General features: G+C 43.9%; 1 protein-coding gene across 1 annotated transcript; it reads left to right on the top strand.

Moving 5' to 3' along the window:
• Positions 1-12,803: 12,803 nt before the first annotated feature.
• On the top strand, positions 12,804-19,367 carry foxb2 (forkhead box B2). Its single transcript, XM_055633038.1, has 2 exons — positions 12,804-15,418; positions 19,042-19,367. Exon 1 carries the CDS (start codon positions 14,419-14,421, stop codon positions 15,358-15,360), a length of 942 nt encoding a protein of 313 aa, XP_055489013.1. The 5' UTR covers positions 12,804-14,418; the 3' UTR covers positions 15,361-15,418; positions 19,042-19,367.
• The last annotated feature ends 365 nt before the right edge of the window (positions 19,368-19,732 follow it).

Here is a 19,732-nt window from a genome sequence, read left to right as displayed (position 1 = left end):
CCCCGCCAGGAAACGGCTCTCCACGCCCGCTGGTAGGCCACGAGGACGGGTCAACGGGGCAGCCCGGAGAAAAAACTGCCTCACCGACCAGGTAGGGACCTAGAAGTATAATTACCCCCTACCCCCCACATTAAAAAGTCAATTTCTCCAACGGATGAAGCACAGAACTTACTAAAAACTTCAAAAAAAAAGTGAATTAAACAGACGGCTGCTAGTTAGCAGCCGTTCCCCAAGATGGCCTTCATAACAAGAGGAGTTGAGTATAGGAGCAATGAGGTCCTTCTGCAGTTGTACAGTGCCTTGGTGAGACCACATCTGGAGTATTGTGTGCAGTTCTGGTCTCCAAATTTGAGGAAGGACATTCTTGCTATAGAGGGAGTGCAGTGTAGGTTCACGAGGTTGATTCCCGGGATGGCGGGACTGTCATATTTTGAAAGAATGGAGCGACTGGGCTTGTATACACTGGAAATTAGAAGGATAAGAGGGGATCTTATTGAAATATATAAGATTATTAAGGCAGGAAACATGCTCCCAATGTGGGTGAGTCCAGAACCAGAGGCCACAGTTTAAGAATAAGGGGTAGGCCATTTAGAACGGAGACGAGGAAAAAAGTTTCACCCAGAGATTTGTGAATCTGTGGAATTCTCTGCCTCAGAAGACAGTGGAGACCAATTTTCTGGATGTTTTCAAGAGAGAGTTAGATAGAGCTCTTAAACATAGCAGAGTCAAGGAATATGGGGAGAAGGCAGGAACGGGGTACTGATCAGCCATGACCACAGTGAATGGCGGTGTTGGCTCGAGGGGCCGAATGGCCTACTCCTGCACCTTTTGTCTATTGTCTGTTATCTACTCTAATCACAAAATCCAGATCATCATGGTCTCAGCACAATGGTATCTGTTGCTAACAACTTGCTACCACTAAGTAATATAAAGTTGACGCATCCATAGTATCATGGCAAGTAACAAACGGCTCGCTTCAATTGCAAGAAAATCAGAGATGGGTCTCGGTTACTTGCCTTCAAAGCCTTCCTTTTATTTTGTATGGTTAGTTTGTACTGTCTTCCTGTTCGATCTTGTCAAAAGTTGACAAAGAAACTTTTGAACCTTTGATGCAAAGATCACTTTTGATTCCCCAAACACATGAAGTATGTGGACGCATTGGAGAGGGTGCAGAACAGGTATACTAGAATGATGCCTGGACTGGAGGGTATTAGCTATAAAGAAGGTTTGACAAACATGAATTATTTTCTCTGGAGTGCTGGGGGCTGAGGGATGACATGGTATACATTTATGAAGTTATGCAAGGAGCAGATAGGGTAAACAACTAGAACCTTTTTCCCAGGCAGGAAATGTCAAATATTACAGGTCACAGCATAAGCTCATAGGGAGGAAGTGTAAAGGAGATGTGCAGGACATTTTTTTGACACAGAGTGGTGAGTTCCACTCTCCGTGAGTAGTGACTGCATCTTCTCCGTGGATTGTCACCTTGTCGTGGTGGAGAAGCTTGTGTGGTCCTGAGATCCTGAGAGCGATGCCGTCTGGAGCTATGCTCCTGGTAGGGCCACCCATGGCGGTAAGGTTGAGGGGGAGGACTCTGACAAAGAGCAATCCAACCAAGACCTCAACGGTGGAACAGGCGGAGGATGATGTCTGACCTTAATGGAGCGTCACAACGGGCTGGGAAGGCAGATGAAGGCTGCAGCAGAGAAGGGTCTCCGGTCGTCTTGGAGTCCATGCCACTGGATCCTGACCCAGATCTGTCAAGGACCATGTGGTGGCTGGCTGTGCACCAGTCTCCCCACGTTAAACGAAGTCACGCACTGGCGTCCTCAAACCCTGGAGACATCCATGGTCAGCCATGACCGAAGGGGGCCTAAGAAGGTGAGTGCCTGCAATGCCTTGCGGGAGTGGTGGTGGAAACAAATACGACAGTTGCATTGTGGAGGCTTTTAGCTAAGCACATGAAAATGCTGGGATGGAGGGAAACAGAACACATGCAGGGAGAAGGATTTAATTTAATTCGGAAACATGATCGACACATATCATTGTCTGAAGGACCTGTTCCTGTGCTTAACTGTTCTATATTCTATTCTTGCTCTCCTCCACCACATTTCTTTAATTGTCTGTTTTTTTTACTTTACATGCATACAGACTTGCAATCTCAGCATTGTGATAGTCTCCTGCATCAGTCTAATGGTCCTGTCCCACTTGTGCGACTTTTTAGGCGACTGCAGGACACTATGCAGTCACCACATGGTCGCCACACGTTCACGGGTGGTTGCCGGGGAGTCGCCTTCATGGTCCTGGGGAGTTCCCGCATTCTGGGAAATAGTCGCAGCCTCATTATGGTTGCCGTGAATTTTCCAACATTTGAAAAATTAGCAGCGGCGACTAGAATGAATCCGCCATGGAGAGTAGCGAGAATTCTCGAGCTGTAGGTGGGTCGCCAGGAGGTTGACGGTTCTCGTAGGTTGCAGCCGGTGCAAACCGGTGAATTTCATTGGCTCATTGGGGAAAAAAGGTAAGCAGTAGTTTTCAGAACCAAGTCGTTTTCAGAACCCCCCCTCTTCTCCCCTCTTTTAAAGGACTTACCGTACACTGTGCTTTTGCCGTCTTTTTACAGCGCCAACCTTCCTGTTCATCGCAGTGTGTGTCTGTTTCACCTTGGCTTTGCACCGTGTGAATTTTTTAGACAGCGCTCCCCCTGCTTGCCCTGTCCCCGCCTGCATAACGGGCTGGTGACGGGCTGGCAACTTGACAGTCGCCGGCAGCCCACTGAAAAATCACCTAAGTGGGACAGGCCCATTAGTCTGCATGGTCTTGTAAACAACATGCAAATTAAGTGAGTCTAGACATTGTACAATATTAGAACATTATCATTCAATGGAGATTTGCATCAACTTTTAACCATGCCAAATTAACTCAGATTTTTGATTCCTTGTAAGCTAATTCAGCTCCCGTTTGATTACTGTTCTGCAGTAGGTTAAATGTGACGCTGTCTACCACGAGCACAAAAGATCTGCTGGAGAAATTGCGTGGTCAAGCATCATCAATGAGGGGAAAAGGAATTGTCAATGTTTCAGTTTGACATGCTGCATCAAAAATTCTCCAACAGATTGTGGCTCTAGATTCCAGCATTTGCCATTTCTTGTGTCTCCATTATTTAACAAGAACTTTTTTGTCATCAGATATTTAATTAACCTGGAATTATTTTCCATCTTTGAGTTGAGTATTTAGTTTGTTTGAAATAAAGGAAAATTAAAAGTTGCTATTGAACTTGCCAAGTGCATCGTCTACCAAATCACATTGTAATCACCTTCAAATGCACAAGATACAAGATAGATACAAGATATATTTATTTGTCACATGTAACAGTTGGTACAGTGAAATGTGATCACCATACAGCCATACAATAAAATAAAGAACACAACACACGATAGAGTTCACCATAAAACATCCCCACACAGCAGAATCAAATGTTTCCCACTGTGAGGGAAGGCACCAAAGTCAGTCATCTTCCTCGATGTTCACCCGTGGTCGAGGCACTGGAGCCCTCTGCAGTTGCCGCTACGGGCAGCCCGCCGCTCAGGCCCACTCGCCGGGATGTTGGAACTCCGACGTCGGGACTGGAGGCCAACCTCAGTGGGTTGGACCTCTGAATCGGCCGCTTCCTACCAGAGTCCGTGGCTCCCGACGTCCCCAGGCCGCGCCGGCCGGAGATTCACGCTGGCGGCCCTCGACAAAGGACCCCAGGAACTCCGCGATGTCGGTCAGCGCAGCCCATGCTGGGAGCTCCGCGTACCACAGCCCCGCGATGTTGGAGCAGCGGGCCCAGCACTCCGGAGCTCCAGACGGTGATCCTGAAAGGCATCGCCCGCTCCGCGGTGAATCCACCGCCGGGCCGCCACTGCCGAAGCTCTGGTCCGGTCCCCGGTCTCAGGTAGGAAAGGCCGCTCCGATCCAGTGGTAGGCCGCGAAGGGGGGGGGGGCGAGGACGCGACACGGAGAAATAGTCGCATCCTCGCCAGGAAGAAACGAGGAAATGGTTTCCCCCCCTTCCCCACATAGAAAAACTGAAGAATCCCCAAAACAAACAGTTTAGACAAACTAGATAAATGCGTGACAGTGCTCCAAAGCGACTCTCAGCCAAACCAAAGTTTAAGAAACCACCTTAAGGGACTTTCTCTTTCCTGATGACTGTGCACACAATGCCAGCTCAGAAACCGATATGCAGGAAAGCTTGAACTCATGTGGCAGTGACTTTGGCCTCACAATTCACTCAAAGAAAAGAGAAATTATGCACAACTGAAGCAAACATCCTTGTGAATGGGCAGAGGTTATCAGTAATGGACAAGTTCACAAGTGCACTCTCTGAAGAACTGTCAACTTTGATGATAAACTCAACAAGAGGACAAAAGCTAACTCTGCTTTTAAAAGATAGAAAAGTAAAGTGTGGGAACAAAGGGGAATCATACTAAACAACAAGCTGAAGTTGTATTGTACTATTGGCACATCCACCTTATTCAATGCTTGCAAGACATGGACAATGTACAGCAGACATGCCAGACTGCAGAGTCGTTACACTTCCATGTGACCTCTCTACATAAAATGTAATATAAAAATTTAAAAATCTAATATCATACTTGTACAATATCCTTCTAAATATAGAAATTCCATCGTCAGACGTAATTAGAAGAGAATGGGATGAGGAATTAGGCCTAAAAATCTCCAAAGACAGATGGGAAAAATATCTCTATATATACATAATTGTTCGATTAATGTTGGACACATTTTAAACCAATTCAAAATACTCCACAGACTCTACTACTCAAAAACTAAACTGAATAAGATTTTTTCATTTGTCTCCTATTTGTGACAAATGGCTCTCTCAAGAAGCAACTATAACACACTCCTTTGCCCCTTGCATAAAACTCCAAAACGTTTGGAAAGAAATCTTTGAAATTTTCTCAAAATTATTAAAAACAAAACTGAACCCTCATATAAAACTGATTATTTTTGGAGCCTGCTCTGAGCTATCAATATTTCAATGAAGTTTCCTTAATTATGGCCTGAAAATGGCAAAAAAACATATACTTAAATTTTGGAAAAATACATCTCCCCCAAGTCTTAAAATGTGGATTACAAACATGTCTGAGATGCTACATCTTGAAGATATGAGACTTGTCTTAGCAGGAACATCAGAGCAATTTTCAAAGATATGGTCCACTTTCATTGATTCATTACAAGGATAGTATGGTGCAACACAACTTCGGAATTAAACCGATTTACAGACTGGTGTGGTGAGAAATGAAGCAGGTACATCAACACTTTTTTTTTCCTTTTTTTCCTTTTTGTCTTTTTTTTTAAGTTTTTACTTACTCTTTGATTACACTAATTTGGTAGTTTAGGGGTTCTATTCTTACACATTCACTTTCTCTTTCACTTCCTTTATTTCTTGTTCTTTCTCTCTTTTTCTATTTAATCGTCGTTAAAATTTAAATGGAAGCTGTACAATAAATGTATTACGTCATATGCCGCGGTTTATACTTTTGTACATTGCTTCTAATGAAAATATATTTTAAAAAAAAGAATACTTCATAACAAGTAGCAAGACAAGATTCCAGACACACAGTTTCCGTGCCAGACAAAACTCCCCAGCATCTAACTATTGTTCGAATCGCAGAGCAGGTGGGAAGGACACGTCAGATAATGTCTGATGACAGAATACAAAAGCACCTACTATATGCAGAGGTCACTGAAATTTTTTCTATCCACCAATCATATGGTGGATAGAAAAAATGATTCAAAGATTCTCTAAGAACATCCCTGAAGAGTTTTAACATTGACATGCCCCACTGGGAACAATAAACATTCGATCATCCTGTTTGACGTACCTGCATAAAAAGTGGTGCTCGTTCATATGACGAAACAAGAATGGAGGAAGCAAAAAGGAAAAGAGAATCTCAAAAATTAGGAACCACTCTTCTTGGGGATTATTACAATTTCCTCTAAGCTATTTCAAGCTTGCCCAATAGTAATCTTTGGGATATCTGCAGTACGTTCCAACATGACGAATAATGCAAAGTCTTGGTTTAAATTATCTACCATTCCCTTGTTTCTCATTTTTAATTCTCCAGTCTCACTCTCAATGGGACGCACACTTATGGCGCGTCAATGGCAGAATCGCCTGCAGTCTGTCCTTTTCATCTTTTTTTTGTGTGTTTAAAAAGTATGTGTTAATATTCTCTGGTTTGTTTTATGTAGGGGGTGGGTCGGGGGAAACTTTTTTTCAATCTCTTACCTGCCAGAGATGCGATTGTTTTCCAGGACGTATCTCCGGTTGCTCAGCGGCCTAATATCATGGAGCTGGAGGTCTTGCTCGGGACTGACTGAGCCTCACCACGGGGCGTGGACTTACCTTCGGAGCGGATTCCTTGCCTGGGATCGACGCACCAACCGCGGACTTTAACATCAAGGAGCTCGCAGTCTCGCATTGAGAACGACGTCGAGAAGCTCCAAAAGCCACACGACGTTCGACTAGCTCCAACCCGGGTTAGATCGCCCGGCGCGGGGAAGCTGAGATTCCACCCCGATGCAGAAGCTTGATCGCCCCGACATGGAGGCCCGCCACCGGCTACGGGAGTAAGATCATCCCGTCAATGGAAGGCTAGAGGCCCCCGACCGCTGGAGGACAAAGAAGGGAAAGATTGAACTTATTTTTCACCTTCCATCACAGCGAGGAATGCGCAGGAGTCACTGTGGTGGATATTCATGTTAAAATGTATTTTGTGTGTTCTATTGCTTTTTATTGGTATGACTGTATGGCAAATCAAATTCCTCGTATGTTGCAAAACATACTTGGCTAATAAAGTATGTTTATGATTCTGACATCTTAGTGACTCTCTTTTTATATAACCATAGAAGCTCTTGCTTTTTGTTTTGATATTAATTGGTAGTTTACTCTCAGAGTCCCAATCAACATGAGGACCAAAGTTGTGCCAATGAAAGTCAAAGGAGCCATTATGAGACTGAGAAACAAGAACAAAACGTTTAAGAGACATCATCCACACCTTAGGCTTACCAAAATCAACTGTTTAGAACATCATTAAGAAGAAAGAGAGCACTGGTGAGGTTATTAATCGCAAAGGGACTGGCAGGCCAAGTAAGACCTCCACAGCGGATGACAAAAGAATTCTCTCTAGAATAAAGAAAAATCCACAAACACTTGTCCGACAGATCAGAAACACTCTTCAGGAGTCAGGTGTGGATTTGTCAATGACCATTGTCCGCAGAAGACTTCATGAACAGAAATACAAAGGCTACACTGCAAGATGCAAACCACTGGTTAGCCGCAAAGATAGGATGGCCGGGTTACAGTTTGCCAAGAAGTACTTAAAAGAGCCACCACAGTTCTGGAAAAAGATCTTGTGGACAGATGAGATGAAGATTACCTTATATCAGAGTGATGGCAGGAGCAAAGTATGGAGGTGAGAAGGAACTGCTCAAGATCCAAAGCCTACCATCTCATCTGTAAAACACGGTGGTGGGGTGTTATGGCCCGGGCATGTATGGCTGCTGAAGGTACTGGCTCACTGATCATTGATAATACAACTGCTGATGGTAGTAGCATAATGAATTCTGAAGTGTATAGACACATCCTATCTGCTCAAGTTCAAACAAATGCCTCAAAACTAATTGGCTGGTGATTCATTCTGCAGCAAGATAATGATCCCAAATACTGCTAAAGCAACAAAGGTTTTTCAAAGCTAAAAAATGGTCAATTCTTGAGTGGCCAAGTCGATCACCCGATCTGAACCCAATTGAGCATGCCTTTTATATGCTGAAGAGAAAACTGAAGGGGATTAGATCCCAAAACAAGCATAAGCTAAAGATGGCAGTATTACAGGCCAGGCAGAGCATCACCAGAGAAGACACCCAGCAACTGGTGATGCCCATGAGTCGCAGACTTCAAGCAGTCATTGCATGCAAAGGATATGCAACAAAATATTAAACATGACTATTTTCATTTACATGACATTGCTGTGTCTCAAACATTATGGTGCCCTGAACCGGGGGGACTATGTATAAACACTGATGTAATTTCTACTTGGTGAAACCAAAATGTGTAAAAATGGCCTGAATGAAAATCTGACAATGTGCATTTTAACCACGTGTGATTTTTTTCTATCACAAATCTGAAATTGTGGAATACAGAGGGAAATAAATAAAGGATGGGTCTTTGTCCCAAACATTATGCAGGGCACTGTATCTGTTACTCCATCCCTTGGGGAAGCGTGGAATATAATTCCATTAGTGTGATTGTTTGAGCTCTATCCATATTGCCTGTGTGGATGAACCCTCCGCTATGTCATTTCTGAGTGTTGCTGTGACATTCTCCCAGATTGGAAAAGATTCAAGATTCAGGAGGGTTTATTGTCATTACAGCCATATACACGGTACACAGTGCAATGAGATAGCGTTTCCCTCGAACCTCGGTGCTACATAGAACACAATTGGACAACATGCTACATATATAGACATACTACACTATACACATGGTGCAAAACCTTCCTTACTAAAGTGCAATAAAGTAAATAGAAAATGTACAAAACAGCAGCGCAGGACAGTAGACAACAGTGCAACAAAGTGCAATGTACACAAACCAAGTGTGCCGAGGGTGCAGTGCAGAGTTTATGTAGCAGCAGAGATGGGGGGGGTTGCATAGTCTGGATGTGAGGGACCGTATGCTTTGGTACCTTCTGCCAGATGGGAGAAGGGAGATAAGTTTATGTGAAGGGTGGGTTGGGTCCTCCGCAATGCTGGTTGCTTTGTGGATGCAGCGTGTGGTGTAGGTGTCTGAGATGGGTGGGAGAGGGTCTCCAATGATCTTTTTGGCTGTCCTCACTACTCGCTGCAGGTTCTTGCGGTCCATGCTGGTGCTGTCTCCAAACCAGGCAGTGATGCAGCTACTCAGGATCCTCTCTATTGTCCTTCTGTAGAATGGGGCAAGGATGGGGGGCGGGAGGTGGGCTTTCCTCAGCTTCCTCAGAAAGTGGAGATGCTGCTGGGCTTTCTTCACAGTGGAGCCGGTGTGGAGGGACCAGGTTAAGTTCTCTGCCAGGTAGACACCGAGGAATTTAGTGTTCTTCACAATCTCCACTGGAGAGCCGACGATGTCCAGTGGCGCATGGTCCCTCTGTGCTCTCCTAAAGTCAACAACCATCTCTTTGGTTTTGTCTATGTTCAAAGACAGGTTGTTGACGTTGCACCGTTGTCAGTTTTCACCTCCTCTCTGTATGCTGACTCGTCATTCTTGTTGATGAGACCCACCACGGTCGTGTCATCGGCAAACTTGATGATGCGATTCGAGCTGTGCAGCGCTGTGCAGTCGTGAATCAGCAGTGTGAACAGCAAGTGGACTGAGCACACAGCCCTGGTGGGCCCATGTGCTCAGTGTAGTGGTGCTGGAGGTGTTGCTCCAGATCCAGACTGTCTGGGGTCTCCCTGTCAGGAAGTCCAGGATCCATTTGCACAGGGAGGTGTTCAGGCCTGGCAGGCTCAGCTTCTTGGTCAGGAGCTGAGGGATGATAGTATTGAATGCTGAACTGAAGTCTATGAATAGCATTCGGACGTATGTGTCCTCTTTGTCCAGGTGGGTAAGTGCTAGGTGAGGGGCGGTGGTGATGGCGTCATCAGTGGAACAATACGCAAACTGCAGGGGGTCCAGGGCAGGGGGCAGGAGGGTCTTTATGTGCCTCAAGACCAGCCTCTTGAAGCGCTTCATGAAGGTGGGGGTGAGTGCGACGGGGCGGTAGTTGTTGAGGCAGGACACAGATGACTTCTTCTGCAACACCTCCATCTCTTTTACCTTCCTTCTATCACTTACAAAACATCACAATCCTGGAATGTTAAGCTCCATTCCTGTCCCTCTCACACCCAAGTGTCTATAATGGCTAAAACATTATAGTTCCAGGCTCTAAGTTCATCCGCTTTACCCATAACTATCCTTGCATTAAAATAAACAGACTTCAGCCCATCAGTTTCATCGTCATCATTAACCTTTCCCTAACTGTCCTTCCGTTGAGAATTACTGGTCATAATCGCTACCTTCTCACCTGTCCTTTCATTTGCTTTCTTGCTGCTCTGGTTTCCACCCCTCTACCATTATAATTTAAACCCTCTCAAATGGCACGTGAGCATCCCTGCAAGATTATTGGCTCCCCCCCAGTTCAGGTGTAATGCATTCTCTTGAGATTGTTAGTGCTTAAACTAAATTAGCAGGAGGGATGGTCCCAGAGAAGAGAGTGGAAAGACCGGAGGTTTAAAACTGTGAGCCCAATGATCCATACATGTGAAGCCCTCCCACTTGCATCAGCTCCTTACCCATGGATTCAACTGCATCATCCTCGTGCTTCTTCCCTTGTTAGCACATGGTATTGGAATAATGCTGAGATCACATCTGTGGAGGACCTGGTTTTAACCTGTCACCCATCTCCCTAAATTCTCTATGAAATAGCTCCTTGTCCCACCTATGCTATAGGTACTGATATGGACCATGATCTCTAGCTGCTCAATATGTCATGGGCTCACTCTGAAACATCCTGGACCCTGGCAGCAGAGTGGCAACACACTGTGTTTCACTTGCACCCCTAGAAACGCCAGTCCCTACACCTGGTTATAGAGATGTCAATCACTATGGGTCACCTCGATTTAGTCCTATCCTGCCTTTTAACAGAGCCAGATGTATTCTACTGTCCTGGTTGCTGCCACTATTTCCCCCTGAGAGGCCATCATTCCAAAGTGTATCCAAAATCATATACCAGTATTGGAGGCAGTACAGCAGAGACCAACAAAACTAATCCCTGATATGTGAGTACTATCTATCACAAATGGCTAAAAAAATAACTATATCTGTATGAGGAGTGATCTCATTGAAGCACAGAAGATCTTTGGTGGCATGGGAGAGTTAGGGCCTTTCCAGGAGTGGGAGAGTCGAAAGAAGGTGGACATCGTCTAAGATAAGGGAGCGGTCATTTACAACGGAGACGCATTGCAATTTCATCTCACAAAGGATGGTGAGTCTCCAGAATTCACTCCCCCAGAGTTTTGCAGAGGCTGAATCAATGGAGGTACTAAAAGTGAAGACACGTAAGCTGTGGAAAGGGAAGACCTTTCAATAAGAGTTGAAGTCTGGTGGCTTGCTTCCTGCTGTTATTTTGTCGTGTTTTTGGTCAATATTCTTGGCATCCAATGCATGCTACTAATTTGCGAAATGCCTTGGGACAACTACAGCTCATTAAATATGATAATTGAGCGGAGGCTCCTGTTGCAGGGCGACTCTGAGAAAGAACGCAGTTACAGGACGGAGATGGAGGTGAACGAGGTGCAGGCTCTGGTTGCCTAGAGATCACCGTATGGAGAATGTGCCAAGTACATTGACGCAAAAGTTGCGGGACAATTCGCGGAATAGTTTAAGTGGAAGAAGTGAATAAAAAAATGACCGAATGCCTGAATGACAGCCGTGACTTGTTGCAACCAGAATCCGCCTGGGGTTGAACGTTGTGAACCCATTTATTGTGAGCTTTCCAACGCTCAACCTTGCCAAATATCTTGTATCAATTTTGATATTGGTAGAGGGGCAGCGATGTAGCGCTATCTAATATGTGTTAGGCCATGACCTATGCCGGTAATCCGCGCCGCAGTGAAGTCAGGATGGAGTACAGAGAGAAAAGCGCAAGTGTTCAACCTGAGGCACAGCCGCTGAAACGGAACGCGGGTTGTTGGGCTTTATTCCAAATCCACCCTTCACATGAGCCAACGTGCAATTAACTCAATTATTTGCGGATATTTCCATTTGTTGTCGGATTCTACAAGGCAATGGTTCTAGTAATCGCACTGTAGCTATTTGCTGCTAATCGGCCGTTTCCCGGGTAACTATAATAAGGTGGATTCCGTTTGGAAAGCTCCAAATGAATCCACAGGGATACACAGCACTTCATTCACCCCTCTCCGCCACCGGCTGGTAATTCTGGATTTCCGAAAGTGAGATTCTCCGAGTCATCCATTCTTAATCTGAACAGGATTATGCTAACATTTGAACTTTGGCTTGTACCAAAGAACGGTTTAGCGCATGTTGGGCCAGTTATTCCGCATGTGAAGTGCAAAACGGAGTGACAATGTTAAAAAGTCCACAATATATTTGCGAGTTTTATCGAGAATCCGAATCCTAAAATTGTGACATTTAGGATTTCAATCAATAAAAATGTTTCTTATATTCTTATTCTCTACCCCCACCGCACCCTTGCAGAGGCACCATTCGCAGTGCTGTCTGTAAAAAATAACAATCTCAATCTCAACTGATTTATGCTTCGTGACTTAATCTGCCATTTTAGACAGAGGCGTCTCCGCGTGAAACTTCACTCCTGGGACCAGTTCGAATAAATAGTCGCTGGAAGTTATTTAGATCAACGCATTCCATCTCTGTTACATGCTGCCGAGCACCATTACAATCTCTAGGGACAAAAGCCAACTGCAGTTTCATTGAGTTTAAAGCCCCCGTGCTTTTCAAAGTTACAAATCGGTCCCCAAATGTTCATCAATCTAAATGTTGGGACGAATTTCTCCCCGAGTCCGATTTAAATCGGTGGATCGTGCCACGCTTAACATCGATTTTGAACAACCAAACTCTCCATCCCAGGAAGACCTGATTAGCACCCTCTTACCGTCTGATCAATACTTGGTATTTTTAAACGGCGCATATTATACCTTTCAGCATTGTTAAATGGGTCAACTTCAAAGTTAAATATGTGCGTTTTTATTCACTTTGCATTGGAATGTCTTCCAGGCGAGACTGAAACACATATCATGACTATCGTTCACTGCTACCGAGTTTCAAATGCAAAGTGGGGCGATAGCGTATCAAAAGCCTCCTGTTATTTCATCCGGCATCAGAATTCGACGGGTTGTTAGCATTCTTTCTGTCCACTGAAGGACGCAATGATAGGATATCAGCATAAACAGACAACCCCGTAAAAATGATATTACTCAGTTTGCCATTGAATGGTAATGGATTGTTTCGCGGCCATAACTATCGATATCCCTTTGAATCCTAGTTAGCCGTATTACCCTCAAACCTGCTTAGAGCTTCGCTTGATTTTCATGTTCAATTTCAGGAAAACGCACCAGCATATGGTGAAATATTTTATATTATTTTTTCATATTATTCTCCCAAAATCACTTGCATTACAATCTCTAACTTCCTTTCTCTCGATCTGCTTTTCGTCGTGACTGCTCTTTCCCTTTAGCGTGTGTTCTATTTGTGAAATAAGTTTACTCTCTGATCTAGAGATGACACCCGGTTCATTTGGCTCTTTTTGAATCTGCTTATTAAAAAAAAACCAAATACAATAACTGGAGTTAGGTGATGTACCCCTGACGCATCCATTCGCAAAACAATTGCGCACAGCGTAGTCAGCGCTGTTTATATATGTAATTGCAATAAACGCACAACTGACCAGTAATTAATATTTTAACATGGTTAATTTGTTTGGATGATCCTTATACAAGGTAATGTCGAGGATTTCATTTTTTTTATGCAGCAGGCAACTGGCGGTCCGAGGCAAACTAAGATGACATACGCTGGGGAAGTAAGTTTGCCTGCTCCGTTCAAATAAAGTTTAAAGCCGAATGAGGAAGAAATGTAACCCCTGTACAGTCAGCTATGGAAAGTGTGGATACGCCAGAGTCCTGCGGGATGTTTATTCTCAAGACGATGGGGGAAGCAATGAGTTAAAGTCAACTTCGTGGGCTAAAATGAAATCAGTTGGATATTTTATAACCATCAATATTAAAGTTTAGTTGGAGGCTGAATAACTTGAGCCAACTACATACCACGATAATGTCCATTTGTGTTTCCTCATTCCCTCACTATTCACTCGGGCCCCACACTGCGTTCAAAAAATGGAAGTGCGTTTTATTGGTCCGTTCAGTCTTCCTTAAAAGGTGTAAGTGAAACAAGATTCGAGTGGGATTTTTCCCTCCCTCTCTCTCGCTCCTCTTGTCCCTGAGCGGTTGTCATGTGATAATGAAGAGCAACAAAGCGCTGAAGGGAGCTGCAGGGGTCTGTGCATCTGTGATCACAACAAGCCTCGTTAGCTCACACAACGCAAGTGTGCACTTCTCGGCCTCTTTATCTCCTAGTGAGACAGCGCGAAGCTTTTTAACCCGCGTCAACATCTCCGGGATCTTTCAGCAGCACACTAGACCAGCATCTGTAATCGGGCAGCACCATAGCATTGCCAGGTTTTATGGAAGCGCGGGCAACTCGATCGGCGTCCGACCCCTCCCTCAGCTTCCTGAGCGAGGTGCTTTGGTGAATGTTGTACTTGTGACTACTGCTTTCCCATTCACAGCCTAAAAATGCCTCGTCCGGGGAAAAATTCCTACAGTGACCAAAAGCCTCCTTACTCGTACATCTCTTTGACCGCCATGGCCATCCAGAGTTCCGCGGAGAAGATGCTTCCCTTGAGTGAGATTTACAAATTCATCATGGACAGGTTTCCTTATTACAGAGAAAACACGCAGCGGTGGCAGAATTCTCTCCGCCACAACCTCTCCTTTAACGACTGCTTCATTAAAATCCCGCGCAGACCAGACCAGCCGGGCAAAGGCAGTTTCTGGGCTCTTCATCCCGACTGTGGAGACATGTTTGAGAACGGCAGCTTCCTCCGACGCCGCAAAAGGTTCAAGGTGCACCGGTCAGAACACTTCAGCGCTAAAAATTCACAGATGATCCACTATTTCCAGCATCACCACCAACAACAACAGCAACAGCAACAAGCCAAGTTGGGACTGGCCTCGCCGGAGACTGCCCCGGCAATGGGGCGCTTGCCCCACTTCCAGCCATATGGAGTCAACGGGCCCCAGTCCACCGGATTTAAGCACCCGTTCGCCATCGAGAACATAATTGGACGGGACTATAAAAACATGATGGCCAGCGGACTTCCTTTAGCCTCTGTAATGCACCACCTTGGTTACCCCGTCCCCAACCAGCTCAGTAACATGGTGGGATCCATGTGGCCCCACGTCGGCGTCCTTGACTCCATGGCCCCCATGCCGGTATCTCCGATGAAGACGATCTGTCACCCTGGCACACAGACAATGCCAGCCGTTCCTGTGCCCATCAAACCCACAGTGTCCCTGGCATCTATCTCCGCGATGACAGCCCCGGGAGCGCTGCCTGGCAGCCCCACGCAGATCTGCCCGGCATCTTCGTCATCCTCCCTGCATCTAGATCAGACTCGATCAGGTTCCACCCAAGGCAAAACTAACTCCTTGCACTCTATGCTCGTCCATTCCTGAGGGCGAAGGGACAGAAGTGCGAATCAGTTTTAATAGGCGAACAAGTTGATGTGAAGAGGTTAGTCGTGGCAGAAATGTTTGGTATTTCCAGATGCATTCTTTGTTGGTATTTAAAGCTGCACAATCCAACTGACTCCGGTGATTCTGCTGAATTCGAGTTCTGGACATTATTAAACAAGACCGGCGGTGAAAAAAAAAGACGCACAGCCTTTAAAATGGAACCCTGTGAAGAGAAATAAGTCGGAACTAGAAATAATACTGCATCATAATTAAGGAGTCGATTAAAAAAAGCACTCAGCAAGAATTTGATGTCAAATGAGCCTACTGGTTTGCCAGCACGTTTGGGTATTTCAAGTCAGGTCAAAAATATTTAAAACTAAAATATTTTTAAACTGTGCATTACAAATTGTTGTGGTTAGTAAATGTTGAAGGAGATGTTTCCACTGTAGCTTTAAAACTCTGATTATCACAGTTCAAAGACTATTTTTAAAACGTGGCGATTTCTTTTTACTTCTTCCACAAGTTGTATAAGTGACAAGAAGTCGATCTATTTTGCGGCATGCAAACATTTGATTCGCGTCGATTTGAATATTAAGGATTAATTTTAAAAGTACATATTTATGCTTTGCGGACTAAACAATGACATGTTGTTCCAGATTTAGATACCTGCGTAGTTCTCATACGTTGTGGTTAAATAGACGGGATGAACGGGATGAATTGGCGGAATTGAAACACGTTTTGTACACGTTCTTTTGTACCACAAATTATGTCCTCACTTTAATTACAGGGATCTTTAAAAAAAAATCATCGTTTTGTAATTTAAATCTGGGCTCAGATTTTGAATAGATGTTGTACGAAGTGTTACGCGGGATTCGAAAGCAGTCTCATTGAAAGTCTGGACTTCAAGGCAAAGAAGTATGTAAACTTCCACTCTTCGTCTATAGTGGACAGACCGCGGTTGGTGCTGCCCAGTACTTTCTACAATGGCGAAGTCATAGAAACATAGAAAATAGGTGCAGGAGTTCGGCCCTTCGAGCCTGCACCGCCATTCAATATGATCATGGCGTGATCAAGTCAAGTTACCCTCCAACACATAGGTAGAAAGGAAAGGGTCGTGATTCCTGACAGTTGCTCAAATTTAGTTTACATGTGTGTGTGTGTGTGTGTGTGTGTGTGTGTGAGAGAGAGAGAGAGAGAGAGAGAGAGAGAGAGAGAGAATTAAAAAGAGGGGGAGAAATCTGCTTTTCACACCATCTTTGTAGTGCGTAAAAATTTGAGATCTTGTCCTCTTCGCTTTTCCTTTCACATGCAGTTTAGTTTTATTGTGATGTTAAATATGGTGCGATCAAAATCCGGACGGACAATGTAATAGCACTTTACGAGCACACGCTGAATGGGATTGCTGGATTGTGAATATAGATGCATCGGAAGCTCGCAGTGGTTCCAACTTTTGTTCGTTTTATATATATTGGTATTGATTATTTCATTTGTGAATAATTGTTCAAAACACTTTATGTATACTGTACACGGGATCTTTTATCAGAATCAAATGTTATTAAATAATTCCCGTCAATTATGTGTTAATATGTTATTCTAAAATAAATCATTAAATATCGGTTACATTATGTCTGCCATTGAGAAAGCCCACAAAAATACCTTTCAGCTCAATCCAGTCCAACACTTCAGTGAACACAAAGCACTAAAATGTGCTGGGACATGTTCGTGTTCCTTCCCGAGCTAAGTCGCTCCTTGCAGGCCATCTTTCCATCAATACCAACTTTGTTTTTGCTCTTCTCGGTATTCAGCGTTCTAACTTGGAGGACAGTTTCCAACGCAGCTGGCCAGCCGAAGGATTGTCATCTGCCTCACGACAGCTTATTCAAATACATAAATACATATGTAACATTGATTCCGATTTCAACAGAGGAAAGGGAAAGTGATCTTTCACCGGTATTCAAATATAATTCCGTTTCAAATGTAATGCGTTAAATGCAATAACACATTTGACCGAAACAAAGGTTCACTTTTAAATTTGGAAAGAGGGCTAACAACGGTCATAAATGTATTAATAGCCCTCTAATCTAATATTCGAAAGTGGAAAAGTACAACTAATTTGATTCGTCTTCCTTTTTTTAAACGGAGCTTTAGCAACATTTCCACGTACGGGATTTCAATATTCCTTTGTAACAGGCAGCTGATATTTCTTCAATTTTCATTTTTCTTTTCTTTTTGCCCAATGGTTTAGAACTTGGGAAACAACCGATGGCACGCAAAGAGAAAGAATATGTGAGGTGATGGCGAGATGAAAAGCCAATAGTTTATTTTCAAACTAAACGGTGAAAAATATAACACTGCAGTTATTACTATTACCAGGTGTCTTTTTTTTAATGCAGGCCAGGTTGGAGAGGCGAATCACATTCGTATCACGGTGGTCCGCGCAACCTGCCTGTCTCACACAAGTCTTCGAGTCATTAACCTGTTGCTGCTTCACACAAAAACAGAGCTACTCATTCTACCGCCGGCATTGTTTGTGGCACAATAAATAAAACGTGTGCAGCTTCTTTGAACATACTCGAGAATAATTCCACCGCGGGGATCTATCTATCCGGGTGATATTTAGACTAACATACTTTAAATTTCAGTGATATACACGGGCATCAAATTCAGCACCGAAACAATTGCCTTCAAGAAATGCAAGAGCATTATTTCTGGCATGGTCAGGCTAAAGTGTCAAACATTGCAAATCCGCGTTGGAAGAGCCTTGATGGATTGCGCGAGGGATTCAAGTTTCAAATTAATCAAAACAGGCAAAAATCAATAACATGTGAAAATAAACTGCACTTGGTATAAATGTATCGTTTTAGTCTTGATGATCAGTTTCTCATAGGGCCAAAGTGTGGATGGATCTGTACTTTTGTTGGCCATGAATATCTATCTAAGAAAAGGGATGCATGTATTTACTGCCATTCGATCATAATGTACAAATGTGAACAAACATATTTTGCTGCTTAACCACACCACTCTTTCAAGCCTCGACAGTAAACTACACCAGGCAAATACAACTCGTTTCTGAGAAGAAGGTAAAGTGTTGCTCCTGCAAGTGTACCTTCATAATACCCTGCTGTTACTGAACAATTAAAGTTTGTGTTTTATTATTCAACATGTCATGTCAGAACTATCATCTTCTTTTGCGCAGTACTTATCCAAACGTAATTGCCATGTAGCGAGCGGGATGGTAAAAAGGATGTGGAGAGGTGGAACTATGTCCTCGCCTCTGCAGTAATGGTACGAAATCCAGATACATTGAAAAATGAAATGGTTAAAGTGGTTAATGTACGCATTAAATAAATCGCAAGGAAGTTCAGAACATAAGGTGGGACACACACTGCAAAAAGACTGATTAATGGAAATCACCCTTTAACCATTTAAAGTTTCAGTAATCTGGATTTAGTACCGTTACCGCAGAGGCGAGGCCAGAGTTGTACATCTCCACATTCTTTCCCACTTTGTCGTACTTTGATCATTCTATCCTCTGTCTGAGGGACCCACAATTCTTCTGCAGCTATCTGAATTAATAGCAAACCATGTCTAGTAATCGCGCCGTCTATGCTGATGGACATGGGTCCTCGTAAAGCAACCTCTGATTCTTACTATTCTCAACCTTGTCTCTAAATTGTGTAGGAAGGAACTGCGGATGCTGGTTTACACCGAAGATGGAAACAAAAAGCTGGAGTAACTCAGCGGGTCATGCAGCATCTCTGAAGAAAAGGAATACGTGGCGTTTGGGGTCGAGACCTTTCTTCAGACGGAGTCAGGGGAGAGGGAAACGAGAGATATGAAAATGTACATAGAACAAATGAATAAAAGGTATGCAAAAGAACAAATAAATCGTTTGGTAACTTCGTCACTCGCTTTCTCCGCAATCTCCCCCATTCTGTAACCGCGATTATTCCCGAATTTAATCCCTCCTCTCACTGGAGGCCGTGACCAAGCAGCTGAATTTCAGAATAGCCTCTCCAATCCTTCCGTTGCCCTTTCCTCTATTAAGACCTGCCATAAATCGTGTAAGTAATTTGACCATGTTCCTCCATATCTCTCGTATGTTTGGTTAAGTGCTCAAATATCTTATCAAGTAGCTTGGTGTCAAATTGTATTTGATAACTTTGATTCATCTGAGGGCATTTTTGAGTTACAGGCAAATTGTATTCAAGTTTTTGCTCCTCACACCTCCGTCATAATCTTCTGTGCATTGGATTAAAAAGGATATTAGGGCTCTATTCAAGGTAGCGAATTCGCAATCTACAATGGGGTAAAACAAATACAAGGAAGGACTTAAGCATGGGTCAGAATCTTTTAGTGGTGGGCAATTCGG

Source organism: Leucoraja erinacea, chromosome 3 (assembly GCF_028641065.1).
Source record: "Leucoraja erinacea ecotype New England chromosome 3, Leri_hhj_1, whole genome shotgun sequence".
In the NCBI taxonomy this organism is placed as follows: domain Eukaryota; kingdom Metazoa; phylum Chordata; class Chondrichthyes; order Rajiformes; family Rajidae; genus Leucoraja; species Leucoraja erinaceus.
Note: the sequence above shows the minus strand (reverse complement) of the source record. Positions and strands in the feature narration are given on the sequence as shown.